The sequence below is a fragment of the Oryctolagus cuniculus genome, chromosome 7, assembly GCF_964237555.1.
Source record: "Oryctolagus cuniculus chromosome 7, mOryCun1.1, whole genome shotgun sequence".
Lineage (NCBI taxonomy): Eukaryota > Metazoa > Chordata > Mammalia > Lagomorpha > Leporidae > Oryctolagus > Oryctolagus cuniculus.
In genome coordinates, this window is record NC_091438.1 from 131,593,104 (window position 1) to 131,615,168 (window position 22,065).

A 22,065-nucleotide genomic window follows, 5' to 3' on the forward strand; every position below is an offset into this window, starting at 1 on the left:
ACAAGGGGAGGCTCTGGGAGGGAAGTTTTGGGCCTGCCTTTCCAGGACTCCGTTCTTTTCACAAACTCTAGGACCCCACAGTGTCCTGGTTTTCCTTCTCTCCCTCGGTTGCCCCTTCTCAGCCAGTGGGGATCCTTCTTGTGCCAGATCAGGGCTCACAGTTCCTCCCACTTTGCAAACCCCAACCCCTACCCAGGTCACTCCCAACACCACATGGCAACTGGGTCCTGATTCTCCAGCCCGGATGCCTCCTGGACTCTCACGCCTCTATCCTGATGGGCATCACCAGGCCACATGCTGATGCCAGGGACGCCACCCACCCAGGATACACGCTCCTGAGCCTCTCCCCAGAATCCCAAGAATCCCATAGGCTGTAACTGAAACCGAGCTTGTCCCAGGCTTACCACAGCTCCCCCAAGGCTGCTCTCAATGCTCCCCATCTCAGGGAACCGCCCTTTCTGCCCAGGAACCCAACAGAAAGCAGGCAGCACTAGATGCTTCCCTCCCTCATCGCCCGTGCCCAGTTCACAGCCAAGCTCTACATGCGCAATGCCAGGGAAGCCATCCTTGAGCCTCCAACCCCACTGCCGCCGGCTCGGCTACTATCAGCACCCCTGGCCTGGCCACTGCCGCTCTCCCGCCCGCCGCTGCCCCCGGCCCATTTGTCTAATGCCATCTGAGCTTTAGCTGCACTCAGCTCTTCCGGCTCTGGAATCCATGCGCTCTCTTGCCCCTGGGCCTTTGAACATGCAATTGTGCAGTTCCCTGTCTCTGTCCCTCTCCTCCCTCAGGGCCCACTCATTGTCCAGGTGCTCAGACAGCTCCCCCTCCGAGCACCTTCCCTGCCTCCTGCATCCAGGAGGAGCTCCGCCCACCCTTCACCCCACCACTGCCCCCAGCTGCTGCATTCATCACAGCTCTGATCCATAATCCCCTGTTTACTCCTCTTCAGGCCCCACAACCCAGGAGGGCCTTAAGGGCTGCTCTCTTGGAGTAAGCAGGGACACACAGCAGGTGCTCACTAAACCCCCCATGAAAGAATTCATACATGCAGGACTTGTGCTGAGTACTTCACAGACTCTTCTCATGAGAGCTGGGAGACGGGTGCTCGCGCCCTATAGTCTAGCCTAGGAAAACAAGGCCACCTGGCTGGCAGGCGGTGGAGAATGGTCCCAATGGAAGTCTCTGCAGCTTCAAAGGTTTCTCTCTTCACCATCCCCACTCCACCTTCTCAAGGTCCTGACTTGGTTTTATCATCGGCACAATGGGTATGAAAATCATGCCCAACATGGGGCCTGGCTCTAACAGGTTCACAGGAAACACGGTGCCCCCTCCACCAATTTCTGAGGCAAATTCCCACCAGAACTACCCCCAGGAGATAAGCATTCCGCCTGCACCTGGCCACAGAAACAGGTGCAGGGTCTCCCCAGACCACAGTCCTGAACTCTGGCACTATGTGCCCCCAGCAGAGCTGCACCAGTGAATGCTGAGGCATACCTAGACACACAGCCACAGCAGCCGCTGAGCCACAGGGGGCCCCCAAAGCGGCCAGGATGCCGGCCCATCACCCTCCACCGTCCCTCCCCCACCCTGCCCTGCCCCTGGCCCAAAGCGCAGCAAATATTTAAAACAATTTTATTCATGAAAATATGCTGTACAATGCACTCTACACGGCCTGGACACGGCACACACGCACACGCACACGCTGACGGCACGGCCACGGTACACTGCCTACGATACGAGCCGGGGACGCCGCGCCCACCGCCCGCCCCGACCGCACACTTATAAATACGGGAGAGAGGGGCTGGGACTGGTGTGCGGGGAGGGGTATCAGGCTGGGAGTGGATCCAGAGCTGAGGCCCACTGGAGGGGCTGAGACCAGTACTGAGGAGAGCAGTGGGGGACCTGGCTAGGGCCAACAAGGACGGGACAAGGAGGCTGAACTGTGGGCGGGCGGTCGTTGGATGGTGGGGAAGAGCTTTCCTGGGCTGGGGGGTGGCCGGCTTCCGGTGGGTGAGGCTGGGAGTCAGACTGCAGCAGGGATGGGTGATGCTCCCACCCGAAACTGAAGGTTCCCGAACGCCCCCTGCCCCGTCTCCCAGTTGGCTTCCTGACCAGCATTGACACCAGGTGGCCCCCGTGCTCCTCCCCACCTCCCCACCGCACCCATCCCGGAATTTGGCCTCCTCTCCCAGCTGGAGAGCAGCCCGGGGGAGGGGGCGGGGAGGGAGGTGGGCAGAAATGGAGATGCCCCAGCACCTCCCTCCCGCTTCCCTCAGTGGCCAACTTCTGAGGGTCATTTCTTGCGGGGCGGGGGCTGCCTCCTGCGTGCTGGGCGGAGCCGGGTCGGGGGTGGGGGATCCAGGGATCAGGACGGGAAGACGGCGGCCCCTTGGGGTCGGGCCGGGGGCACCCGGGGCATGGGAGCAGCCCTCAGCCCGGCACCCAGCTCTGGTTGGGCGGCGGGGCGCCCGCCAGGCCGGGCGGCGGCGGCGGCAGAGCCGAGTCGAAGTTGAAGTCCATCTCGTCGCTGTCCATGAAGTCGTTGAGGATGATGGACTCGACGTCGCACTCCAGGCTCCCGCTGAACATGTCGAGGTCCAGGTCGGCCGGGAAGCGGTCGGGCGCAGCACCCAGCGGCCCGGCGGCGGCCGCTGCGTACGGCCCGGGCAGCGCGTCCAGGAGGCCGCCCGGCGGACCCCCGAAGGCGCCGGCGTGGCCGGGCGGCGCGAGGCCTGCGGCGCTCGCCTCGCCGGGCAGCGTCATAAGGCTGATGGGGTGGGCTAAGGCACTGCGCGAGGGCGCGGGCGGCGCGTACGGGGTGGCCCCCTTGCCGGGGTAGGCGGCGGCCGCGCCCGCCAGCGCCAGCTCCCCGGGCGCACCCAGCACCGGGCCCGGCCTGGGCGCTGGGGGCGGTGGCGGCAGCAGCGCGGGCAGCGCCCCCGGGCGGAAGGGCGCGGTGGCCGGCGCGAAGCTAGCCTGCTTGTTCTCCTGGATGGTCTGCATGGGCAGGCGGCGCAGCGCGCCCAGCGCCGGCGGCCCGAAGCCCCCGCCCCCGCCGTAGGCGCCGCCCTTACAGCCACTGAAGTAGGCGGGCGTCCCGGCGCGGGCCCGCGGCCCGTAGGCGTCCTGCGCGCCGTCTAGCAAGGCCTCCGGCAGCCCGGTGCCGCCACCGCCGCTGTGCAGGCCCAGCGGGCCTCCCAGCTCGGCCAGGCGGGGCAGCTCCCCTGGGCAGCGCGCGCCCAGCGCCGGCGACAGCGCGCTCGCGGGGCTGGGGTACATGAGCGGCGACGACGGCGCCAGGGCCTCCAGGGCCTCGTCGTCCTCCAGCTCGGCCGCCTCCCCGAGGAGAGGTCTCCCGCCGCTGCGGTACTCAGCCCACGCCTCATAGTCGTCGCTGGCGTGCGAGGCTGGGCTGGCGGCCCACTTGGCAGCCACAGGCACTGGCCCTGGGGCAGGCGCGCCCGGGGGGCTGTGGTCCGGGCTCCGCTCGGGTGCCTGCAGCTGCTTCTTCTTGCTTGCCTTGCCCTTGATGCGCAGGAACTTGGCTCCGTTGTCCATCGACACGGCCCTGCGCCGCGGGGTCTTCCCTGTCTTCCCGCCCTCGGGGTTCAGCATCCACCACGAGCTCTTGCCGGTGCCCTCGTTCTGCACGCGGATGAAACGGGTGTGCAGAGACAGGTTGTGCCGGATGGAGTTCTGTGGCCAGAGAGAGGGGCAGAGGGGAGAAGAGGCGAGGTTGGGGGTGGAGGCGTGGGGAAGACGGAAGGGTGCATGGGGGGGAATAGGGGAGGGACAGAAGGGCAGGTGTAAGTAACACGTCGGATAAACCCTTGAACTTCCTTCCTCCACCCTAGAACCGCAACCCCAGCCGACCCCACCCACACCCAGCCGCCCAGAGGGTGGCGCTGGCGCGGTGGCCTGGCCTGTGGCTGCAGGCATGGCCACCCCAAGGGCTACTCATGAGACTGCAGGGACATGCATGGCCCCTTCTCCCCGGCCCAGCCCAGCCCCACGTGGGGCCAGCCGGGCTGCCAGGGCCCCCAGCAGATTATGTAAGGGCTCACACCGCTGCGGCTCATTTGGCGGCCCCCTCCCTCCCCAGCCTGGCACGGCGCCAGGAGCCCGAAAACCCAGGGCTCCAGAAATCAATCTCGCGGTGACTGATTAAGCCCTGTTTAGAACTAATTGCTCTTTCGTGTGTGGGGAGAATAAATTACCTGCTTTAATTTTGTGTCTTTAAAATGCAACTGCAGGTAGAGAAGACTGTTAACCCTTTGCTGGGAGGTCTTGGCCAGGGAAAGCCGAATAGGGCTGGGGGGTCCCCAAGGTGGGTATGGTCCAAGAATTTCCAGAGAGTTCCCCCAACTCCCTTGAGCGCTTGTGAACTCCACAGAGGCCTTGGATCCCACCAGACCCCTCAAAAGACAACCTCTGGCCATGGAGACCCCAGCCCTGCTCAGTTCCTGCCTGCAGGAAGCCCCCACTTCAGCTCACCTCTTGGGCTGCAGTCCACCCTCTCCTGAGCCACCTGCGTGTCACTGCCCTCAAAGGGCCACAAAGTAGGTAGCATTATCCCCATGAACAAACAAGACCCAGGCTCAGAGAGGTGCTGTGGCTTGCTCAAGGCCACACAGCACTGCTTTTTCTGCTGATGATCAGCTCCTCTTTTGCCACCCAGCATTACTTGGTGTCCGTGCCAGCCTGCAGTGCACCCCTGTGCCACTGCCTGCGATGGCCTGATGTGGGCATGGGAAGGCAGGGGCACCCTCAGCTCCACTGACCTGCTCCCCACCTCTGGGGCCTCCACCTGCTGCTCAGGCATCGCTGTGCAACACCCCAGGGCTGAGCAGGGTGCTTGGCTCTTTGGCCACCTAACTGTGACCATGGGCTGTTCATCAATCCCTGCGGGCCTCAGTGGACTACACAGAAACAATGGGCCAGGCTTAGCAGGCACCTCGTAAGGCCGCTAGGTCATCAAGAGAGTGTGTGCAGGGAACACACCAGGTGCTCATTAATGGAGAGAACGCCCCCACTCTGCCCGGACCTCACCTCGCAGATCACCCCGCACGCACACCTGCTCTGTCCGCACCTCTTTAACACTGTGTTTTGAGTGCGGCTGTGCCCGGCACCCACAACTCTGGGAAACTGGCTTTGCCTGTCTCCTCTCCCAGGGGACCGAGGCCCTCGACATGATGTAATCTGCCCACGGTCCCAAGGCTAGGCAGCGATGCCAGCTACACGCAGCTCTGCCCAGCTCCTCAGCCTGCTCCTAACCTGTTAATCCGCCCAGCTGCATGCCCTGGGGAGGGCTCTGCCTCCAGCCTCCTGCCCACCGGTCTCAGGAGGAGAGGTCCTTCTGGCTGCCCAGGGCCCCTCTGCCCCTCACCCCTGGCTCCAGGTCCTGACCTGGCTTCAGCATGCCAGGCTCCCTGTCTCTGGCACTTTCTAGCCGTGAGAGGTGACAGCTGGCGCTTGCCAGCCTCACCCCGCCTGCCTTCTCCTGGGACCCTGGGAGGGGAGCTGACCTCCAGGGATGAGTGCTCCCCTAGGTAGTATGCCCTTCCCTGTTCCCGCCCCTGCACCTGGCTCCTCAGCCCCTCCCCCACACCTGTGTTCAGGGTCCTTGGGGGCCTCCATTCTCCTCCCCAGGCCTGTCTGGTTTCTCAGAGGCTCCACCTCCCCCCACCCCACTTGGCTAGGTGGAAGTCAGTCGGGCAGCTCCTCTTTATCAATGTCATTACCTACACCCTAGATCCGAGTGCTGGAGGTGGGGAAAGGGACAGCACCAGGGACCAGCACCTGGTTGGTACCATCTTCAGCCCCGGGGGTGCTAAGGCTTTATCCCACATACTGCTTCTGGCAAACTCCACACGAGTCAGGGACTGTGACCCCTGTCCTCAGATGAGGAGAGTGAGGTTCAGGGACATCGAGTCGCCCCACGGCTTGCTGGGCCCAGGGCCAGGCCTGGACTGCAGGTGGGTCTTCGTCTGATTCTATGGGCATGGGTTCCACACGGGAGAGGGAAACGGGCCCTAGAATTCCCAAAGAATCCTGGGAAGCCACTGCTCCAGGGCTCCTCCAGCTTCCCATGTGCACTCTCCTTAGGCACTGGGGCACCTTGCAAGGTCAAAGCTTCCTCCAAGTCCTGGACTTCCTTTTAAGGATTCAAGGGGCTTCTGTATCTACTTCATAACATATGTGCACTTTCTTTATAAACAATTACAAAGATGTTTTAAATCACCACCAAGGTGTGCTAGCTCAAGCCCCGGCCTGAAATCATGGCTGGGCCATGCAGGAAGAAGGAAGGACTAGGGCAGGGTCACACAGGGCCCAGCGGCAGAGCAGGGAGTAAGACCCGGCCCGGTGCTCCTTCCACTCCATCAAACTTGACCCAGGCCAAGTCCCTCCTCCTCCCTGGCCCTCAGTTTCCCCTCCTGAGATGGGCCAGTTGTACTATGAGACCTTTTTCAATTTGACACTGAAAACTCCAGAATCACCTAATCCACAGGAAGTAGCACTCTTTGTAAAGGAAACCGCATGCAAAACTTAGCCGTGCACTCTCAAGCCATCGTGCACTCTCAAGCCATCGGGTGGAGGTGGGAGGACCCAGAACCCTGCCCATGGGCACCCACCCTCATGGTGATGGAGGCAGTGGAGACTTATGGGGTGGCATGCCTTGCTCAAGGCCGCCCAGGGAGGCGGCTCAGAGCTGGGTGAGGGCCTAGGCGTCAGACTGCTACGCTGGTTTCCGTACCAGGTGTGCACTAAGGCTGTGCCACAAGAGATAAGCACAGGCCCTACAGCTCAGAACCCATCAGAGCTCCCCACCAAGACCCAGTAGCAAGTGTTCATCACCACTCCGACTCCCCTGCAAGGCCTCCTGGGAGGCCAGAGGCCATGGAGGAGGTGAGGGAGATGCCTCTGCCAGGCAGCAGTAACCAGGGCTCGCTCTTAGAGTCGCCTAGCAACCCACCACACAGTCTGGGCCCTGGCATGCCCAGGCTCCCCTGGTGCCCAGAGCCGGGCCTGGCTTCTGGGGCCTCACGCCTCCCACATCTCCACCAGGGTTGGAGCACGTTCCTGGGGGAGATGGGACCTCCCTGGTTCAGGGCCCCAAGGAGGCCATTCGGGGGTCAAGGAAAAGTGGGGTAGATCCCCACTCCATCAGATCATGGGCCAGGAGACCAACGCCCCGGGGCCTCACTCCCCAGGGAGCAGAGGCTGGGGCAGGGTAAACGGCATGGGCCCTGGTGTTGGATCTGGATTCCAGTTTCAGCCGCAGCACCCAGGAATGGCGCAACCCTGGAGCGATTTTCTTTGAAGCCCCATTTCTTTAGCTCCCTGCTTCCACTCGAGCAGCAAGAGGGACCCTTTACAGAACAGGGATCATGTTCAGGCCCCCCCAGACTCCTCTGATGCCCTGCATGTCCCTGAGTAATGAACAAAGACCTTGCCTTCATCCCGAGCCCCTCCATAGCCCCCATTCTGCCTCTGTCTCCCTCCTGTTCTCCCAGCTCACCAGGCATGGTCCCACCTGTCCTCAGGTACCCACAGAGCTCTCTGCTCTCCACCAGGTCCTGGCTCAGGTGTCACCTCTTGCAGGAAGACCTCTGCTGCCCACTACTCAAAAAACTGCTCTTCAGGGCGGCAGCGCCAGAATCCCATACGGGCGCTGGTTCAAGTCCTGGCTGCTCCACTTTTGATCCAGCTCCCTGCTAGTGTACCAGGGAAAGCAGTGGAAGATGGCCCAAGTGCTTGGGCCCCTGCACCCACATGAGAGACAGGAAAAAACTCCTGGTTCCTGCCTTTGGTCTGGCCCAGCCCTGGCTGCTGCAGCCATTTGTTGCAGGGGATGGAAGACCTCTCTCTCTGTCTCCCCCCTCCTCTTCTCTCTCTATAACGTGCCTTTCAAATAAATAAATCTTAAAAAAAAAAAAAAAAAAACTGCTCTTCTCAAACCATTTGTTGGCCCCTTTACCCTGTTCTAATTTTTTCCAAAGCAATTATTATTTTCTAAATTAATACAATTTATTTATCCTTTGTTTTAATTATTATCTGGCTACCCTTATGGTATTAGAACGTAAGTCTCGTGGAGGCAGTGATACTTGTCCATTTTTTTCTTACTGTATCCCATGTGTTTGGTCCACACTAGGCACTTATATGATGAATGAGGCGGGGAGGGGAGTGACATTGTGCTTTGGGGAGCACTAAGAGCCTGGGTAGTGCGGCTGGCACACAACACGTGCTGTTCCAGACCGGGCTGAGCCACAGGAACACAGGACAGGAAGGGAAACCAGCAGTGGAGGTAGGAGAGTCAAGAGCGATGCCACACCCAGAAGGGACCACGGGAGGACAGGGGGTCGCTGAGAGGTGGGGCAGGGCCCGCAAGCGAGCCACAGCGCCCACCCTGCACCCCAGGAAACCTCTCTCTTGTAGCCCGGGGCCCATTCCAGTGCCTGTAGAACAGGATCGCCTGGCCCTTGCTGACGGGTGCCTCGCGCATGGCCCGGGCCTGATCCATGTGGCGGCGGCAGCTCATCCATCCCGCGGGACACCGCCATCCATTCCCAGGACACCCCGCGCCCATGAGCAGTAACGCATTCATCTGACAGCACGCCCCCATTCATCCAGCACCCCCGCCCCATTTATCCCGCAAGTACAAGCTCATTTGCTAACAGCACTCCATTCACCTGACGGGGCCCCTCATTTATCCAGCAGGACACCCTCATTTATTCTCCAGGCCGGCGCTCCCCTTCCTGCTGTGGCACGGCTGTGTTCCCTGCCCGTGCCACTGACTGGTCGGGCAGGACGTCACCTCCTCTGCACGTGCACTTCACCACCTGACAGCAGGACCTCATTTATCCACGCCGCCGCCAAGTACCACCTCATCCCCCGCCTGGGCAACCTCGCCAGCTTCCGGTACCGGCTCATTTCTCCGCACAGCACAGCTTCACTCGCTGACAGCTCAACCTCATCCAGTCTGACTTCTCTGGCCAGAGCCTTCCAGATCTCAGGGGATGAGGGCGAGGGGTGGCAAGAAGGGACCTAAGTCCCTAAGGACCAAGTCACTTGCTGCCTTCTGCTTACATTGGGCTGCCTGATGCTACAACCATATCCCGTCTCCCCAGACCCAGAGGGCACAGACCTGGAGTTCCAGGTCTCCCAGCCTTAGCCAGAGCTCCACTGCTTTCCCACCTCCCTTCTGTCCCCACTAGGGCTAAGGAAGGCCCACAGGCTGGATTCTCATGAGCGCCCACGATCAGGGGCAGGGACGGTTAGCCTTTCTGCAGTGCTGTGCTGGTAAACGTTTAACAACAAGCTCTCCAGGAGGAAAGGAATCCAGCTGACTTGGTGCTTTGTGATGGCTTCTGTGGCACGGATGCCCCCGGCGTTGCCAATGTGAAGCCGCCAGCAGGCCCTCACTGTGTGCAGAAGTGAGAAGGCTTGAGCGTGCTCAGCTCCCGGGAGCCGGTGCAAGCAGGGAAGCTGGAGACCGTACTACGCGCCAGAGGCAGGCCAGGCTCTTTCAATCCCGACAACCACCCCGTACGCAGGAAACCGTGGGTGCACACGGAAGCTCAGAGGGGGAAGGGATGGAGCCAGCTTTGGTTCATAGGGCTGTTGAATTCCAAAGCCAGTTCAGTCCTGGGTCTTGTGCCTGCCTATCGAAGCCCACGGCCACGGCCAGGTGTGGATGCCTCTCCAGCTTCCGTCACAGTCAAACCTTAGCCCAGCCGGGCCCTCAGGAGACCAGCCCTCCCCACTGGTGAGGTGCCCAGTTTCTGTCTTTACCACCCCACCCCACCCCCCCCCCGCCAGAACAGAGATTACCTGTGTGGCTACAGTGGGACCTCTGACCCCCTCTGACTCCCATCTCCTCTCTCCTTCCTTCCCTTGCTGTATGAAGGCAGCCAAGGGCAGGTGTTGCAATCTCAATGTCACCCATGTGACTCCAGGCTTCCCTGTAAAGGGGGTAATACTCCTAACACCCACAAGGAGAGACGGGGCCTGGATGAGACCCCCAAGGTCAAGAACTTCATCCCCTTCTGTCTCAGAGCCGCAGGAGCAGCCCCATATCCGACTCTGACCCCAGAAAGACAAACCTGTGACTGAGCCACAGCCTCCCCAGAGGCTCCCTGCCCTGACACCTGGGGTGAAACTGGGGTGCTCATTCCACAAGGCCTTCGTGGAAGAGGGGGTGACCTGGAAGACCTCAAGGACCTGAGGTTATGTGCCAGTTCTTGGCATTAAGGTCTGCAGTGGAGCAGGGGTAGACGGGACAAAGGGCCACAGGTGCTCACATGTGAGTGGAACGGGAGAGGGCAGCCAGGGCCCAAGAGAAATTAATGTCCAAAGCAAGGACAAAGGTCAGGCCATGGCATTTCCCCCAAGGAGAACTGAGCCCCACACCCAGCATCAGAAGGTGGAGCTCGCCCCTGTTCTAGAGTTCCTGGCTCCTTGTCAGCCAAGGCAATGAGCATACCTCCAGGCTGGCACTGAAGAGCCTCCTGATGCCCACCAGTCCCATCAGCCCATTCCCTAAAGGACCACTGGGCCTCCAGCCACCCTGGGCGCCCACACCTGGTACCTCTGTCCTTGTCCCTCTCTCTGTTCCACCACTTCCTGCTCCCCCATCAAGGCCAGCTGGCTGGCACTCGCTGCCCCCTCCTGAAACCCCAGAAGTCCTTGCTCCCACCTCAGTGCCCCTGCACAGGTCTGCTTCCCTCCTTGAACTTCCAGGACAATCCTTTGGTTCATAGTGGTCCACAGATTGGATGCAGCCTTCAGCACCACAAATAGCTCCAGGGTGGCACTTCCGAGGCCCAGCCGGACCCTCAGGAGACCGGCCTGGTTCAGCATGAGCTCCAGACCCTACCCTTGCTCCCTGGAGTCCTGCCTGAGCCCCCTCCCTCTCAGCGTCCCCTGGAGTCCTGCTGCCGCTGCCACCTCCCTGCTTTTCCTCAGCGCTTGCTGGTCCCATGGAAGAATCCAGCAAAGCCAGGAGGGAAGGGACTGCCATCCACTGAACACTGATCATGTGCCAGGCACAGTGATCCACGATCCTCTCTCTGAACCTCTGTAGTCCTCTGAGGTCCTTTACTGTCCCCATTCTACAGATGAGAAGCTGAGGCTCCAGGAGAAAAATCTGCCTGAGGTGAGGCAGTGTCAGTGGAGGTGCAGGCACTGGCACCCAGAGCCGTTGCCCTTTCCCTGGCCCTAAAGTGCCTCTAGGAGAAAGTCAAGGCCAGTGTGGGACTGGAGTAGAGGTGGGGACTGTCCACACTGGCTCAGCATCCCACCACAAACCCTGCCCTCCCTCACCCAGGATTAAACAGAACCCCTAAAAGCACAGCCACTCCAACCTCTCCCTCCAGTCTCTCTTCTCAGTCTGAACCCCTCCCTGCTCCCACGGCAGCACCTCCCTACTCCCCTGCACAGGCCCTGGGCGCAGCTGCAGTGACCTCACCCAGCCCTGCCCTGAGCCCAGCTCTAGGGAGGGCCCAGCAGCTGTGCCCCAGCCCCGCAGGCTGGCTCCTGGGGCGAGGGGTGGGGGGAGCAGGCACTCCGCCAAGAGAACCATCTGCTCTCCCAGGGGCACGGCCACCAGCACAGACACTGGCCTTGCCCCCACCAGTGGCCGCCCTTGGCCCTCTGTCCCCATGCCAAGGGGCTCTAAGAGTGCAGGGCAACCTACCCGGACCAGGGCACCAGCCCTCCTCTGCCACCTGGCTTCTCCTAGAGACTGCGAGGTCGTCCCTGGGGGACGTGTGGAGCCACGAGTGCCCACTGAGACGTGAACAAGTGCCCAGGGCAAGCTCTGGGGGGCACAAGCCAGAGGCCACGGCCGGGCATGCTGAGCACTGCTGCCCCAGCCAGGCCTGGCCGGCTGAGAACCTCTATCCCCTGCCAGGGGCCTCCCGCCCGCACATCTGCTCAGCTGGCAGGTGCCTCTGGCAGAGGGCAAGCCCCTTCCCCCAGGCCCCAGCTCAAGTTACAAGAGGAGGAGGTGGCAAGGCCAGCTGAGGACAGGGGGAGGGGCAGGAGGGAGGAGGAGGAGGCCTCAAAGCTTCCCAGAGGGCTGGGGGAGGGGAACTCGGAGCCAGACAGGGAAGGGCCATGCCCAAGGTCACACAACCTGCCAGGGAAGCCGGCGTCCAAGCGGCTGCATTCAAGGGTGTCACCGAGTAAGCCACTTCTTTCAACCGTATAAAAGTGGGAATCAGAAAAGCTGTGTTGTTTGCCACCCGAGGCCATGGGGAAGGCCCCAGGGGCCAGAAAGCAGCAGGTCAGCCTACAGACAGGAGGGAGCTGGGACATCCTGAGTGTGGACATCTTGGGCTCAGGGACAGGAAGACCTCCCCCCACTCCCCCAACACACACCGAGTTCAGTGTCTCTGGGGGGTCGGGGTGCCCTCTCCCAGGGCGACTTCCTGTGGACTTGGCCAGCGAGTGAAATCCCTACAACAAAGGCTGGGCATAATCCTATTCTTATTCCATTTCCTGGAGGAGGAAACTGAGGCCCCACAGCTAGGAGCGCCAGCTCCTGAGCCTGCCCTCCTCTGGCTTCCCCAGCCTCAACTCTGGGAGCCCCGAAGGGCTTGCCCTTGTCGTCCCCCTCCTTTTCCTCCAAGCCCTGCTCTCCCCCAGCTCATCGTCACGCTGTCCACCCTGGCCCTGAGTGTTTTTATCCACCTCTTATCTCTGCAGCGGGACCTTCGGGCACCTCAAGGTCAGGGTCCAGCTTCCCTCTGAGCAGCTCCGCCTGTTCGTGAATGGAGGACGCTGCCATCAGCCAGGACATCAGGCGGGTCTGCCCGTGCCCTCAGGGACCTCTCTGTCCAGAAAGTAAGGCCAGGACCCAGGGCCATTCCCCAGGCTAGACACCCTCAGAGGGCAGCAGAGACAGGGATCAAAGAAGCCAAGGGCCCTGGAATGGCCTGGCCAGAACACTGGGCTCAGGGGAGTCAGCCTCCCTCCGGAGTTTCACTTCTGTCCACACCTCTTGATTCCCTGTTTGTGGAATGGGACAGGAACAACACCACTGCCACAGCGCGACGTGAAGATCACGTGGGAGAATGCATGTGGGGGCAGCGGCAGGTTGAATCCTGAGATGGAATAGCTCAGTGTGGCTAAAGCAAGGGTCAGGGCACAGGAGGCTGGCCACAGGGCTTGGCAGGGCAGGTGGCCAGCTCTTAAGTGTCACACTAAAGCCCCAGGACTGGACCAAATGGCACTGGGTTGTGCACAGGCTCCTGTGTCCGTGGCTGGCCAGGGAGACATCTGAGAGCAGGGCTGTGACTGTCTGTGTCTGCAGTTCCAGACAGGCTTGTGGGGACTCTCACCTAGGGCCCCTCCCTCCTGCAGCCAGAGGGCCCGCAGTGAGCACCTCAGCCTGGCTGTGGCCCCTTATCTCCTTCCAAGTCCAGTACAGGGGATTCCTAAGACATGAGGGTGGATACACGCGTGGGCTGGTGCTCGGCCCCTGGAGCTGACTACACGGGATTCAAATCTCTGGGTGAGGGACTGGCATTGTGGTCTTGCTGGTGAAGCCACTGTCTGCAGTGACAGCATCCCATATGGGCACCTGTTTGAGTCCTGGCTGCTCCACTTCCGATCCAGTTTCCTGCTAATGGCCTGGGAAAGCAGTGGGAGATGGCCCAAGTCCTTGGGCCCCTGCACCCATGTGGGGGACCCAGATAAAGTTCCTGGCTCCCGGCTTTGATCTGACCCAGCCCTGGCCTTTGAAGCCATTTGGGAAGTGAACCAGTGGATGAAAGATCCCTGTTTCTCTCTGCTTCTCCCTCCCCCACCACACCCTTCTCTCTGTAACTCTTGTCTTTCAAATAAATAAAATAAATCTTAAAAAAGAAAATCTCTGGGAGACTCAAAAGGAATGAGGAGAGGAGTGGGTGAACCTGGGCAGCCTGAATGAAGAAGTTAGCCCATACTGGGGGGTGAGGGGGAGAAGCAGAAGGCAGGGAAGCCACCATCTAAGGCACAAGGACCCCTCACCAAAAACACCTGTTACAATAGACCCAGAGCCCACCTGTGAGCCTGATACAGGCTCTGCGATGGGAACTGGGGCCATGTGTGGTCAAAAAGCTTCCAGCTGGCATGGGCACTTGGTAAAGCAGTTAAGATGCCACTTGGGTTGCCTTCATCCTACGCTGGAGTACCTGGGTTCGAGTCCCAGCTCTTCTCCTGATTCCGGCTTCCTGTTAGTTGCAGGTAATAACTCAAGCACTTCAGTCCCTGCCACTCATGTGGGAGACCTGGATGGAGCTCCTGGCTCCTGGCTTCAGACCGGTCCAACTCTGGCTGTTGAGGCCTCTTGGGGGAGTGAACCAGCAGATGCTTCTCTCTGTGTCTGTCCCTCTCTGCCTTTCAAATAAATTAAATAAATAAAATTTCTAAAGCGTCTACAAAACACTTCTAGCTTTTTTCTCAGCCATTTCTAACAAGTAAGGATGTGAGGCAGAGACTCTGAAAGAGAATTGCTGGGTTCCAGAATCACTAGGAAGGCACGTGTCTGTTCAAGCCACCCAAGTACCCCTCCCAGTTTCTGAGGGGTGTCCCAAGGGACCTGCCAAGCAGGCGGAGGCTGCCGCGGTGAGTGGTGACAATGGCAGTGGGTGGGGTTGAGAACGCCAGTGGCAGGTGTGAGGATGGCAGTGAGAGGGTGGCCTGAGAACAGAGGCAGACGGGCAAGTGGCCTGGACAAGGCCAGAGGAGGGGCCCAGGCATCCAAACAGAGCAGCTCAGGCTTGGCTGGCTTCCGGGAGAACTGAGGAAGCCCAGAGGGTGCTAGAGCAGGAGAGCACCTAGCGACAGGGGGGCTGGCTGTACGGTACATGGGGCCCAGACAGCCCTGGCACTGAGAGACAAATGCGGTAGAAACAGACCGGCCTGCATCTCAGCCCGGGCTCTGCCTCGCCCTAGCTATGCTGCCTTGGCCAAGGGACTTCATCTTTCTGGGCCTCCATTTCCTCAGCTGCAAAATGGGGCTATCAATGAATCCTGGTCCGGATCCAGGGAGGATGAAACCAGAAAATGAGTGCTATGCGAGGTGCTCAACAGACTGCCCGGTACTCAGATGCAAAGTCCCTTCCCATTCCCCTTCCTGCGAGAGGCATCCCCCCCTTAGACACCAGAAAGGTTTCTCTCTGCAGAGGGAGGCCCTGGGGGGAGGGTGTGGGAGGCCCCTCCCCCACACACCACCTGGCCCCCCTCCCACCTCCACATATGGGTTGGGGGGTGGGGAGAGGCAGCCGACAGCCAAACCCTCCCAAACAGGAGTTGGTTTCCACGGTAACCAGGGTGCCAGGAGAAGGGGGGCGCTCCAGATCCAGCTGTCCCCCTGAGCACCCTACCCGGGGGCCCAGAGCCTGAGCTAATGCTCACCCAGCACTCTGAACCCCCCATCTGCCTGCTCTCGGGGCCAGCTGGGGCTGCCAGGCACACTCCCTTCATTGTGCCCAGAGAATGTCTACCACCTGGACACCGCCGTAGGCATCTCTAAGCAAGTCCCAAGTTCAAGTCCATCCACACCTACACTCCCACATGTCCACCTGCCAGAAGTCCTCCTAGTACTGGGTGCCCTCTGGACAGTGATCTCCTCATGGTTCTAGAACTTGCGGATTTGGAAGTCACAGCACTGAAAGAACCAGCCCCTAGGACCCAGGTGAGCTTCCTGAGCATAGAATGGGCAGAGCTGCCCTACAGGTGCTCCGTCCAGTCTCTCACCACCCGACTCCACAGCTGACTTCAAGTGGCCCCAAAGGCCTGAACCAGGACACCCCAAGCGAGGGGCCGGGAGACAGAAGTAAGTCCTAACAGCCTTAGGGCTTGTCTAGCTACACAGTGTGCACTCCCAGAGGAGGTGAGTGGCCAGTGACTGGGAGGTGTCCAAGGGGGCTGACACTGGGGGAGGCGGCACAGAAGGGGCACTCCGCTCCTCGACTCTCTCTCTCCTGGGAGAACCAAAGGCCCATGTGGAGGCGGGAGGATGTGTAGGCAGGGGTATGCCCAGCCCCACCCTCCTGTCTCCCTGGTACCCACGCCTGAGGTGCTGGCAAGGCAGGTGAGGAGGGCACCCCTGCTGCAGCGGAGGCACCCACAACCCCAAGGCTCACCTCCACACCTGCAACCCAGGGCGCCCCTCCACTCTGACAGCACACAGCCCCAGCTGCGGCCATCACCAGTTGCCTCTCAAAGGCAGGGGAAGGTGGGCTGCAGGGAGAAGCCCCCAGCCTTCTCCAAGTCCACACACAAGCTCTACCCAGCCCAGTGGCATAGGAAAGCCTGGGCCTGGGGGCTGGTGGGGGTTCAATTTCCAGGGCTGTCACTTCCTAGGTTCCTGACCTCCGGGCGAGCCACTTGGCCACCTGGAAGCCAGGGAGGATTTGTGCGGCCCGGCTCTCAGCCCCGGCGTCCCTCTGGCAGGGCCTCTGCTGTGCCTCAGCCCACACCCCCAAGTCAGTGCCGAGGGGGGCGCCTTCAGGGCGTGAGGGGAGCGAGGGGGGCGCCTTCAGGGCGTGAGGGGAGCGGGACCTGACCCAGAGAGAGAGGGGGGTGGGGGGCGCTGAACTTTCGAACCCGCAAACCCCCCGCGCCGTTCATTACCTTAACGCGAGTTAAAAATAACCGTCTCATCTCTTTAAATTAGTCTGTCTGCAATTACCGCCTGGCACGGCGCTGCCCGCCATCGTCCCGCTGGAGCGGCGCCAGGTGGCAGGCGGGGCCTCACCCCGCCTGTCTGTCGGTCGGTCTGTGGGCTGCCCTCCCTCCAGGTCCCCCCTCCCCTGCGCAGAGCGCTCAGTCCGGGGGCCCTCCCAGCAGCCCCACCCCCCAGCGCCCCAAGTTGCTGGCGGTGAGGCGGAGCAGAGGAGCGTGGAGGGGGGCGGGGGGGGCGGGGGTGTCCGCAGGGCGGAGGACTGGGGAGGGGGCGCTGAGGCAGGCGGCGGGGGAGGGGCGCGGGAGGCCCAGGAAGCCGGAAGGGCCCACAGCGCGCCAGCGCCCGTGGGTGGGTGTGAGCAGGTGGCCGTGGGAGTCTGCCGGGCGTGCCAGCAACTGTGCCAGGAGCGGCTGGCACGGGCTCGTGCCCAGGAGGCGGGCAGCTGCCAGCCCCCGGCTCGTGCAGTGAGGAGGGTGAGGACACCCCCCAGCTGGGCTCACACCGCCTCCTCCCGCACCCCCACCAGCCCTTGGGGCTGGGGATCCCCGGAGGACAAAGGAGGAGGATGGAGCCCTGCTGGAGCAGCAGGGGTGGCTTTGGAGAGAGGGGGGCTGAAGTGGGACCCTGCGCCTGGCCTGCACATCAGCCCTCCCACCTGGCCCCCAACCACGGAACTTACTGGGCCAGATGGGGGTTGCACCCCCTCTGCTCCAGGGCTTGAGGGAGAAGGGAAGTCCCCATACACCACGCTCCTCCCCACCCAGCCTGGGGACAGGAACCAGAGTCACCTGGGCCAGGCCTGGGAGCTCCCCATGGAGCTGGCAGCCAGGAAACACAAAAGCGGGCAAAGCAACCGCAGGGGCACTACACGGAAGGGCACAGGTGGCTTTCCTGAGGCCAGGGCAGGGGAAAGTGGGGGTGCAGCATCTTAGGGAAAGTGGGAGGCTCCACCCAGACAGCCATGCTCTTGGGACCTGCAGTGGGAGGGTAACCTGCTGTCCAAGCCCTGAGCCTCCGCATGGAGACCCTCTGTCCCAAGGGCAACAGGCCGGTTCCCTTTGACAGGCTGCCCAGGACTGAGTCCAGCCTCTCTTTGGGCCACAGCCTGCTCCAGGCGTCTTGAGCCTCCTGCGGGCCTCGCCTCCTCCACTCCGTCACCAGCCTGGCTGCACTACCTCACCACATGGTAGATGAGACCACAGGGCACAGGCCAGGCATGCTGGCCTTTCCCGATCCGACCCGCTCCACCTTTCCCAAGCCACCTCCCGGCCACGCCTCGGAGCCTGGCACACCCAAACCATCCCCCAGATCCAACATGCACAATTCCACCCTGCCTGCAGTCAACACCTCCCCGGTTCTCTCCGCCCCAGTGCAGGCAGCTGGCAGCTCAGAGCAAGTGCCAGCCCCTCTGTGAAGGCCCCCAGCTCCCCAGGACATCTAGCCCACCTTCCCGGCACCCATGCCCAGCCTCTCTGGTCTGCAAACCACAGGGCCTGGGGGTGGGGACTGGCTGAACCCTGAAGGCGGGTCCAATGCCTTCCCCTACTAGTTCCCCCACCCTATTTAGCATGGGGTTTGGTAAACCCCAGGGATTCAAGTGCAACACTGTTGTGGGGGAGGGGTGGGGGAAGGCACAATGGACCTGGCGCCAGCCCTGGCACCTGGGGTGTCCTCAGCCCTGGTCCTCCAGAGATTAGCTGGGAGTTGCAGACGGCCCCTCCCCCAGACCCCTGGAGGAACTCCCTGGGGATGGGGGAGGGGTCCAGGGGCAGGAAGCTCCAGGAAGGAGAGGAAGGAGGCTCTCTGGGGGAGCTGGCGGAGGGGTGGGGTAGACAGGCCAGTGCTTGGGTGGTCTCAGCAGGGACTAGGTCAGGAGCCCAAGCCTGCCCTGAGTCTTCAATGCCTCTGCCCAAAGCTGGGAGTACAGGCCCAGGGACAGCCAGCATGTCCCCAGCAGTGTGGTGCAGTGGGAGCCGCATCCACCAGGCAGGCTTGGAGACCTGGGCCCGGTCCAAGGCCCGCGGCTCCCTGATGCCCTGAGAAGGGCCTCAGTCTCTCCACGTGAGAAACCAGCTCACGGCGCTACATCATTCCCCAGCACGCTCCTGGCCACGCTGTGGGACTTATGCCTGCCCCAGTTCATGGGCCGTCAGCGCCCCCTGCGCCCGCAGCTGCCAGCTGGACTCTGCTCCAGAGATTCCATGGGCCGGGGCGGGGGGGGGGGGGACATCCCCAGGTGGCAGGTGGGGGTCCAGCCTCCCAGTCCAGCACGGTGGGAGCTGTGGCAGGTCACGCCTCCACTCTGGGCCTCAGTGCCCTTCTCTAAAGCCCAGCCCTGGACCCTGAGAACACGAAACACGTGGGAGGTACCCAGCACAGAGCTCAGCCAGACAGCTTCAGTGACCCCACTTCTCTCGGGGTCTCTTGCCGCAAATGCCCTTCTCCCATCTGCCCCCAACCTCCCTAACCCACCAAGCCCAGCTGAAACTCGGAAGCCCTCCTGGCCTATTCTGGCCTCACACCTCCAGCACCAGTCACTCATACCAGACCTGTACCAGTGGCTTCTCAGTGCCAGGTGCTATGCTGAGTTCTGTGGGCACAGGGTAGGGAGGGAAAAATGAGACAAGACACAGACGACTAGACACACCACAGGCACGAAGCAGGCCAGAGAAGGGGAAGTCCTAAGCTAAAAAGGATTAAGGAAGGCTTCCTGGAGGAGGCATCTGATTTGGCACCCTTTAGGACAGTGAGTGCCTCTACAGTGAAGAGTGCAAGGCAGGCCAGGGAATGGAGTGCAGGGAAAGAGGTGGGAGCAGAATGCCAGGGCCCCCCGACCCCCACGAGGCTGCCATGGGCTCCTAGAGCTGCCCATGTCCACAAGGCCCCCTCCCCCAGGGGCACACCTCCTTCCTCTGACCAGGCTGGGCTTGCAGGCACCACTGGGCATGCCCCCCACCGCCTCCCTCACAGAGGCCCCCCTTTCCCACAGACCCCCTCAACCTCCCCCTCTCCAAAGGCACCTGCTGCACCCACTCTCCAGCAACACAGCCAGAGGGGCAGCTGGGTCCCCAGGCCTCTGGGCCTGTCCTCGCCCAAAATGGCTCCCCCACCTTCCACTGGCTGGCGGGGAAGTGTCCCAGAGGTCCCCCTGCGCCTCCCCCAACCCTTAAATGCAGCTGGGCTCAGGAAGCCAGAGAAGTGGAAGACGGGCAGCCTGGAGTGAGCGGGGACAGATCCCCAGCCCTCAGCACCCTAGTCTCTTGCCAACAGTGGTCATCACCAGGTCCCCCCCAATGCGGATCCAGGGTAGAGGGTGCTGGGCAGCTGGCCCACCCGAACTTGCACCACCTGCCCGAGTTCCTACCCAGGTGGGTGGGTGCTTCAGAGTGAACTCCTGGCACCCACAGAAGAACTGGGCCCGCGGTCCGCGGTCTCTGCACTCCTCACCCTGGGGCCAGCTCCAGAACAGGCAGTGGGGGAGATCTGGGAGGGAGAGCGCCTGGCCCCAAGTCACTATGCCAGCTTTTCAAGGAGAGTGTCGGGGTGCAGTGGGCAAAACACGGGGAACCCGAAGCAAACTCGGGAGCCCCGCCGGCTCCCCAGTGCCCCACAGCCTGGGAATGGGTTCCTCTGTTACTCCCAAGAACCGGGATGTTCCTCAGGACCTCACAGCGGCTGCCCCGTCACCCCACCAGAGCTCCCGCCGGCATCCTTCCCCGCAAGGGGGCACGCACCAGCCACTGCCAGCACGCCCCCGCCTGTCCGCGCCAGCCCCACGCCCTAGGCGCGCACTTCGTGACCCCCGAGGGCGCTCCAGGGCGCCCCTCCCGCCTGTCTGCCCCGGGCCCAGGGGCGCCTAGCAGCGTCCCCAGGCCTCCTCCCCAGCCGGACGCCCCCACCTTCCAGCCGGCCGAGCTGTTGCTGTCGCCTTTATCCTTGAAGTAGGGCACGTAGCGGACCATCCAGTCGTAGATCTGCGAGAGCGTGAGCCGCTTGTCCGGGGCGCTCTCGATGGCTTTGGTGATGAGGTCGGCATAGGACAGGTTCCCCCACGCGTTCCGCCGGGAGCTCTTCGCTTTCCGCAGCGGTCCGACCTCCGCGCCCAGCGGCGGCGCTGGGGCCATCGCCGGGGCCGTCGCCCGGCGCTCCGGCCCGCAGTCCTCGGCGCCCTCAGCCACCCCTGCGCCCAGCGCTCCGTCCTCGTCGCCGGCCAAGTCGGGCTGCGGCAGGGGCCAGGTACACGAGCGCGGCCGGCTCTGCGGCGCGAAGTCCGGGTCCACGTCCACCTGATGCGCTCGCAGCTTCGCAGCCATGGTCCCGCCCGGCTCGGGCGAGGAAGGGAGGGAGGCTCCGCGGAGGGTGGGCGGGCAGCTCCGGGATCTGCGCGCCCCGGGGAGGCCCGCGGGAGGGGTCCCTGGCGGCGCCGGCTCAACCGCGGGGCGCCATGGGCCGGGGCGCCGAGGCAGGGGGCTGGACGCGCTGGCGAGCACGAAGCGAGGGAAAGACCCGGGCAGTGAGGGGGCGGCGGCCCCGGTGCCCAGCGGGCACGCACCTCGCCCAGCCCCGCTTCTAGCACCTGCCGCCTGCCTGCGCCTGCAGCCACCACCGCCACCTCCGCTGCCGCCGCTCCCCGGGCGCTGGCCCCGCGCGCGGGCCCCGCTCTCCCGGGACGAGGCCGGATTGCACCATGCCGGAGCCCGCGCCCGTGTCGGAGCCCGCGCCGCCGCCGCCGCCCCGTGAATGCCGCCGCCGCTCCGGCTCCAGCGCCCGCTCCCGCGCCTGCCGCGCTCAGCGCCGGCTGCACCTCGGGATGGGCGGGGGACGGGGAGGGGGCGGGCCCCGCGCGGGAGGGGGCGGGGCTTGCTCGCCGGCGGCGGCGGAGTCCTCTGCCCGACTGGGTGCCCCGCCTGCGGGCGAGGGGTGGGTGCGCGGAGCTCCCTGCTCCGGGCAACCCAGCCGCAGCCCCTGGACGCAACAGCGCCGCCTACGGAGCAGGGGAGGAGTGGCGGGCGCGACCCCGCCCCCTGCTCGGCGCTCGGGGAGGGGTGTGCGGGGGCGGGGGCCTCCGTGCTCCCATTGGTCCGCGGCGGCACTGTCCCGCCCACAGACTTGCCGAGGCCCCTCCTCGGAGCGCGTCAGCGGGTTATTGTTACAACCCGGGGTTTCCCGGGGCAACGGCGAGGGGCGGGGCTCTGATCTCTTGCCCCGCCCACTACCCCGGGAGGATTGCCCCGCCCTCCGCTTCTAGACCCCTGATGTTTCCGCATCTCGGTTCCAGGAACCTGACGGACAGACGGGATGCAGGAACGCACTCCTCTCTGTGCCCTAAGCTGAGCTAGGGAAAAGGAGAGGGGCAAGAATACCTGGGTTCTAGGCCGGACTTAGCC

At 62.8% G+C, this 22,065-nt stretch overlaps 1 protein-coding gene across 1 annotated transcript; it reads right to left on the reverse strand.

Annotated features, from left to right (window-relative positions):
• Positions 1-1,619: 1,619 nt before the first annotated feature.
• Positions 1,620-21,679, reverse strand: FOXO6 (forkhead box O6). Its single transcript, XM_051856643.2, has 2 exons — positions 20,578-21,679; positions 1,620-3,699 (listed from the first exon to the last, which is right to left on the reverse strand). Exons 1-2 carry the CDS (start codon positions 20,989-20,991, stop codon positions 2,434-2,436), a joined length of 1,680 nt encoding a protein of 559 aa, XP_051712603.2. The 5' UTR covers positions 20,992-21,679; the 3' UTR covers positions 1,620-2,433.
• Positions 21,680-22,065: the final 386 nt, after the last annotated feature.

Coding starts and splice junctions, on each gene's coding strand:
- FOXO6 (XM_051856643.2), bottom strand. CDS start 20,991: ATGGCTGCGAAGCTGCGAGCGCATCAGGTGGACGTGGACCCGGACTTC. Junction 3,700..20,577: donor ACAGCTCGGCCGGCTGGAAG/GTGGGGGCGTCC, acceptor CTCTGGCCACAG/AACTCCATCCGGCACAACCT.